The sequence below is a fragment of the Budorcas taxicolor genome, chromosome 10 (genome assembly GCF_023091745.1).
Source record: "Budorcas taxicolor isolate Tak-1 chromosome 10, Takin1.1, whole genome shotgun sequence".
Classification (NCBI taxonomy): domain Eukaryota; kingdom Metazoa; phylum Chordata; class Mammalia; order Artiodactyla; family Bovidae; genus Budorcas; species Budorcas taxicolor.
The window spans coordinates 42229857-42236814 of record NC_068919.1 but is presented as its reverse complement, the minus strand read 5'-3'; the positions used below and the strand labels follow the sequence as shown (position 1 = coordinate 42236814).

At 48.7% G+C, this 6958-nt stretch overlaps 1 protein-coding gene across 2 annotated transcripts in view; it reads left to right on the top strand.

Moving 5' to 3' along the window:
* Positions 1–3149: 3149 nt before the first annotated feature.
* The window catches only part of PYGL (glycogen phosphorylase L), a 53979-nt gene continuing 50170 nt past the window's right edge, over positions 3150–6958 (top strand). For both annotated transcript variants that reach the window (XM_052647416.1, XM_052647415.1), the window contains exon 1: positions 3150–3430. In XM_052647416.1, the coding sequence (XP_052503376.1) occupies positions 3188–3430 (243 nt within the window). In that variant the 5' untranslated portion in view covers positions 3150–3187. The remainder of the gene's footprint in view (positions 3431–6958) is intronic.

Sequence of the window (6958 nt, the reverse complement as noted above, 5' to 3'; positions counted from 1 at the left end):
GTGAAGTCTATTAATAAATTGTATTAAGATTTGGGGGGGCTCGGAATTCAATTCTGGGATGGACTGTCTCTAAAATAAATTAATACCATCAGTTCAGTTCAGTCGCTCAGTTGTGTCCAACTCTTTGTGACCCCATGAATTGCAGCACGCCAGGCCTCCCTGTCCATCACCAACTCCCAGAGTTCACCCAGACTCACGTCCATCGAGCCAGTGATGCCATCCAGCCATCTCATTCTCTGTCAGCCTCTTCTCCTCCTGCCCCCAATCCCTCCCAGCATCAGTCTTTTCCAATGAGTCAACTCTTCGCATGAGGTGGCCAAAGTACTGTAGTTTCAGCTTTAGCATCATTCCTTCCAAAAAAATCCCAGGGCTGATCTCCTTCAGAATGGACTGGTTGGATCTCCTTGCAGTCTAAGAGACTCTCAAGAGTCTTCTCCAACACCACAGTTCAAAAGCATCAATTCTTTGGCGCTAAGCCTTCTTCACAGTCCAACTCTCACATCCATACATGACCACAGGAAAAACCATAGCCTTGACTAGACGGACCTTAGTCGGCAAAGTAATGTCTCTGCTTTTGAATATACTATCAAGGTTGGTCATAACTTTTCTTCCAAGGAGTAAGCATCTTTTAATTTCATGGCTGCAATCACCATCTGCAGTGATTTTGGAGGCCCCCAAAATAAAGTCTGACACTGTTTCCACTGTTTCCCCATCTATTTCCCATGAAGTGATGGGACCGGATGCCATAATCTTCGTTTTCTGAATGTTGAGCTTTAAGCCAACTTTTTCACTCTCCTCTTTCACTTTCATCAAGAGGCTTTTTAGTTCCTCTTCACTTTCTGCCATAAGGGTGGTGTCATCTGCATATCTGAGGTTATTGATATTTCTCCCAGCAATCTTGATTCCAGCTTGTGTTTCTTCCAGTCCAGCGTTTCTCATGATGTACTCTGCATATAAGTTAAATAAGCAGGGTGACAATATACAGCCTTGACGCACTCCTTTTCCTATTTGAAACCAGTCTGTTGTTCCATGTCCAGTTCTAACTGTTGCTTTCTGACCTGCATACAGAATTCTCAAGAGGCAGGTCAGGTGGTCTGGTATTCCCATGTCTTTCAGAATTTTCCACAGTTTATTGTGATCCACACAGTCAAAGGCTTTGGCATAGTCAATAAAGCAGAAATAGATGTTTTTCTGGAACTCTCTTGCTTTTTCCATGATCCAGTGGATATTGGCAATTGATCTCTGGTCCCTCTGCCTTTTCTAAAACCAGCTTAAAGAAAAAGATTCTGACATCCTAAAATATCATTTGTTTGCCTTTACCAAGGTTCACACACACACACACACACACACACACACACACACACACACACAAATAAATACCTTCAAAGCTGGAAGGTGAATGGTGCAAAGATCAGGCTGTACTGCCAAATAACACAGACTGCTTTGTTTCATGTAAACAAGGCAACCAGCCCAGTGAGTTACCCCTTCCTGTTACAGGACACACCTTCTCATTTCCCTCCCTCCACCCTGCCTTCATTTGAAACATAGTTCAAACAAGGGGACAAAGTAAAAACCCCTGCCACCTAATCAGTCTGAAGGTCCAACTCAGGACTTTCTTTGATTCTCACTAACCTGTCTCTACAGATGAACAGTTGAGTGCTTTGACAAGGCAGTTCAGTTCAGTTCAGTCGCTTAGTCGTGGGGTTTGACTCTTTGAGACCTGGTGGACTGCAGCAAGCCAGGCCTCCCTGTCCATCATCAGCTCCCGCAGTTTACTCAAACTCATGCCCATTGAGTCAGTGATGCCATCCAACCATCTGATCCTCTTGACAAGGCATAAGTCTAAGAGTTAGGAACTCTGAATTCCTGGGTCCTCAAAAACTAAATGACAGCAAAGGGGGTGCCCTAGGATTCTTTTTCTGACCCTAGATGGGGGCGATGCCAAGAACTAACAGAGATGTGTGACAACCGAGGTAAGAGTGCTGACTCTCCGGAAGCTTGTGGTAGAACCCATTCCAGGTGAGAAATAATAGTAATAATAGTAACATAACAAATAAACCTCTGTAAAACAAAAGGCTGCCAGCAACATGCTGGTACCTGAAAACTGTGTTCTCTTCTTCGTGGGAGTTGAGCCAAAAGACACAACCAAGCCAAGGATGCAGAGAAGGAAGGATTTATTATTTGCAGCAATTAAGGAGAACACCGGATCTTTCCCAAACCAGTGCCTCTCTGAATAGCAAAATTGGGGAAATTTTAAGCTAAAGGCACAGGTATATTCATGAAGGGGCTTGGGCTGAGAAATCGGCAAATGCCTGGCAAAAGTCTAGCTTTAGTTACTTGAAGTCACAAGGGTCCACTCCATCCTTCCATCCTCCGTTTGAGTGGGGGCCTTAGCTCCCGCAGAACTCAAAGATGAGCGTCAGATTGTTATGTCTGTCGCTTGAGGAGGAACTAGGACACTTTTTATCACCGAACTATTTTTTCTTGACTGCTTTCCCTTTGTTCCTGCTTTCTCTTACTTCCCTCAAGATCGTTAACTGCTGTGACCTGTTCAAGGACAAATATTATGGCCAAGCTTAGATCACAAAATGGCTTAGGCCAAAAATACCTTCTCTTAGGTCAAGAAAGCTCCCCGCCCCCCACCCAACCCCTTTCTCTGTCTCTAGGGACCCACCCACTCCCACTCCATCTACTTACAACGCTTTCACACCAGACGTTCTTCTTATACTCAACACTCCGGAGCGGGGAAGCAGGACGGATTCCCTCCTCTCCCCACTCTCCCCCCTTCCCCATTTCCACAGATCCTGAAGGGAGCGTCCGTGAGTTACCACAGATCCCATTTCAACCGCCAAGAGGGTTCACCCGAGGTCCCTCCAGCCGCCAGCGCCCACCGGCGCCCCATCCAGGCATAGCGGGTGCGCAGACTCTCGCCCGCAGAGGTCCCCACCGGCTGGCACCGACCGTCGCTCCCGCCCCGCCGGCCCAGAGTCCCGAGGTAGGGAGAGGGGGAGCCGGGCCCTCCCCTCCGCCACCCAGGCAGGCGGGCTGGGACCCGGGGCGGCGCCGCCGCGCCCAGGGGCGGGCCCCACACTTTCTTCCGACTCAAAAGCGGCGAGCGGCGTAGAGCTGCTCCGCCCCTGTCCCGCCGCCGGTCCGGAGCCGCACGTCCCGCTTGCCCGCTGCCGCCATGGCCAAGCCCCTGACCGACCAGGAGAAGCGGCGGCAGATCAGCATCCGCGGCATCGTGGGCGTGGAGAACGTGGCCGAGCTGAAGAAGGGCTTCAATCGGCACCTGCACTTCACTCTGGTCAAGGACCGCAACGTGGCCACCCCCCGCGACTACTTCTTCGCGCTGGCGCACACGGTGCGCGACCACCTGGTGGGGCGCTGGATCCGCACGCAGCAGTACTACTACGAGAAGTGCCCCAAGGTACTGCCCGCGCGCAGCGGGGCCGCCGGGCGCTCTCCGGTGCCCTCCGCGGCGTCCTGCCCTTCTGGGAGGGCGGCCACCGAGCGTCGGGGCGATGGCCCCGGCGGGATGGGTGGCGCCCTGGGGGTGACCTCTCCTAACCCCGATCCTCCCCCTACACACACACACACACACACACACACACACACACACACCCCGCGAAGTCCGGGGGAGAGTGTGTGGGCGGCGGGTGTGCAGCCGGGGTCAGATCTGGCATTCTGCCAACACCCCAGTTAAGTCTCGGTTACCCGAGCGCCAGCGCCACCCTAACCACTGCGCTTCCCGTCCCCGGGATCTCCTGGAGCAGAAGCCCAAGCCTCCCTCGCCTGTCCACTGGTTTCACAAACTTTCGGGGAGCATCTACTCTCAGCATCTAATCTAGAGAGAGCTGGCGGCTCCAGTCTGAATGCCAGGCACAGTTCTAGGCCCCAAACAGTCGATCCAGAACAAAGGGGATAAAAACCTGCCTTGCGGGGTGCGGGGTTGGGGGAGTGGGGAGCTGAAGGTTTAGGGAGCCGAGACCTGCCGAGGTCGGCAAATGGTGATAAGAGTTAAGGGGGGCAGGTGGGGCAGGAGTCGGAGAAAGGCGCATCACAGCCCACAGAACCTTTTTAGAGGAGGAGATGAGATGGGGGTTGCGTGCAAGACCCGGGCTGGTCGAAAGCACAGCCCGAGTGTGACGAAGGGATGGGGGGAGTAGGAAGGGGCGGGGGTAGAGGTCCGGAGCCAAGCTCAGAGCTCTGTATCCGCGCACCACCCCCCCGCACCCCAGTACCTGGAGTAGGGTGTGGAGCTCCTGGACTAACTTGGCTCCTGCTGGCTGGGGAGGGCCAGGCCACCCTCGGACTGCTGAGGAACCGCCGTTCGCAAACCACTCCTACCCGCACCGGAGCTGGAGGAGGACTTGGCAGCGAGGATTGTGTTGTGCCCAATAAGGGCAAGAGAGTGTATTGGAAAGGGTGAAAAATGGGTAAATCCTGGAGACGGTGGCCCAAACATTTATTACAAATTGCTTTAACGCAGAAAGCATGAAAAAGAATAGTCCATATTCCAAGTGCTCAAAGAGCCCCTCAGCAAAATACTCCTCAGAGTGAGAAATTGCAGCTCTAATGAAACTTTCAAATGGAAAGTAACTTCCTCACCCCTGATGACTAGGCCTCTACCGGAAGGTAGCAACTGATAAAATATTTTCTTGCTGCTGCACTGCGGTCAGTGGTGTCAGACTCTTTTAGAGCCCGCAGACTGCAGACTGCCAGGCTCCGCTGTTCATGGGATTCTCCCTGCAAGAATACTGGAGTGGGTTGCCATTTCCTTCCTCACGGGATCTCCCTGACCGGGGGATTGAACCCCACCACTGCTGCCTTCTTGTGCACTGGCAGACAGATTCTTTACCATTAGTGCCACCTTGGAAGCCCCAAAATATATCCTAGAAAACACTTTATGTATGCGTATATTTCAATTCAATTCAATTCAGTCGCTCAGTCGTGTCTGACTCTTTGTGAATGCATATATTTACTGTATTTTTAATTTGCACAGAGAGAACTGCACCTACATTAAAAATTATTCTTTAAGATTTTAAGCTGGAGTGTGAGATGGTGAGCCGTGTTTTAGAACTCCCGCCTCCCCTGACACACACATACATTTCAAAAGCATTTAGTGCCATAGAATACACGCTCGCCTTGTATGTTTCTTCTCCAGTGACTTAACTGGGACTTCATAGTTTTCTCCTCTTGTTTCTGCACTGGGCAAGCATTCAAGCCAGGTATTCTGATAGTGATACAAGTGAACAAGATTCGTTCCACACGTGTTAATCAAAGGTCCCAGCCCTCAGCACAGAGTGGAGCCAGTAGGTGTGTCCAAGCTTCTCTGCCACCTCCCCTTCTGCCTGGCAACTGCAAATGAATCGCACATCTGGATCACATCTGGATCTCTAGTCTCAATTCCTTTTCAGACCCCATTCCTACATTTATAAGTGCTTGGTGATCATAACTAAATCTCCCCTTATTCCCTCAAACTCAGCATGTTACAAACTCAGAATCATCATCCCTCCCAATCCCACCCGCTCTTGTGTTTCTAATGCTAATGGCATTGTCATCCTGACAGGTCATCCAGACAAAAAACTCTGCTTTCACCTTTGACTTCTTCCTATATTCCCCATTCAGCAATTCACCAAATTCTGTTGATTTCTGCAGTTTGCCTTGAAATCACCCACTCTCCTCCATTCTCCCTTCTCTGCCTAATTGAGTCCCTGATCTCTGCTCTCCCAAGAACTAGATTTCTAAGTGATTGCTTCCCAGAAGTGGTTAAACTTGGCAGCATGCAACTGAATAAATGGCTAGCAGACTTATTTTGTTTGGTCTGTTAGACATCTTTAAGCAATTTTATTTTCCGTGCCTTTGGGCAGGACATGTCCAACCCAGCTCTTGGCCCACTACTCCTCGTTGTTCTCAGCCTGGCTCCTGAAGGCATTTGAGTTTGCAATCCCATTAAACCTCCTAAAGTGCCCTCTGCTCAGATCTATAGCACTGGCTCTGGTCGTCTGGCACAGTCCTCTTAATCTAGCACTGAAGGCCCGTCACATCCCAGGTGAGGTTATTTCCCATAACCCTCCTGGGCTTACCATGTTCTCCCACCAATCCGATTTGCCATCCCCATCCTTGCTCTCATCTCCCCACTTCCAGGCCTCTGCCAACATTGCACCCTTCCCTTGGAATGCCATTCCCACCAGGTGCCTCTGCCCAGTTCTCACCTGCCCTGCAAGGCTCAATTGTGTTGCTGTCTTTTCTCTACACCTTCCCAGAACTACCAGGGCCTCTAATTAATGCTAGGAAAAATTTAAATTATTTTTAAAATATTGCATACTCTTTTGTCTTCTTTATTTTATCTTTATGAGCCTTTTGAAAATTTTCTATTTTTGTAAAATATACATAAGATTAATAATAGTAGTGCATGTATATAATCTATAGCATATATAGGCAATGCTCAAATATTTCACTACCAGAAGTATGTTGTAAATGTTTAATAGAGACCACTAACTAAGAGGATGAGGGAGATCAATTTTTTAAAGTCTTCTGTATCCCCAAATATAAGGCTCAATCCCGCCCCCAAAAATTTATTTATGGAAAAATAGGAAATCAGCTTAAAGTCATGTCTTTGGAAAATCTGTCATGCAACAAGCTTCTCTAATTACTTTATTTTAAATGCTTTATTTTAAGCAGCAACTTTTTTTTTTAGGAAGAGCTTGGAATATCTGAAAAACTCTTAAATTCATGCTAATATAGAATTCTTAAGAGGGAGAGAAAGAAAATTAACACAGATGTAGTCATTATTCCTGGGGCTATGATCTCACAATTGCAAGTGCTTGATATATATATACTGTGTTTATAAGCAAGCTTTTTCTAGATCACTAAAAAGTAAAAACGCCATACATAGTGGTTTTATTATAGAGATCATGAAAATGCACACAGAGAAGAATGAAAATAATTGCCC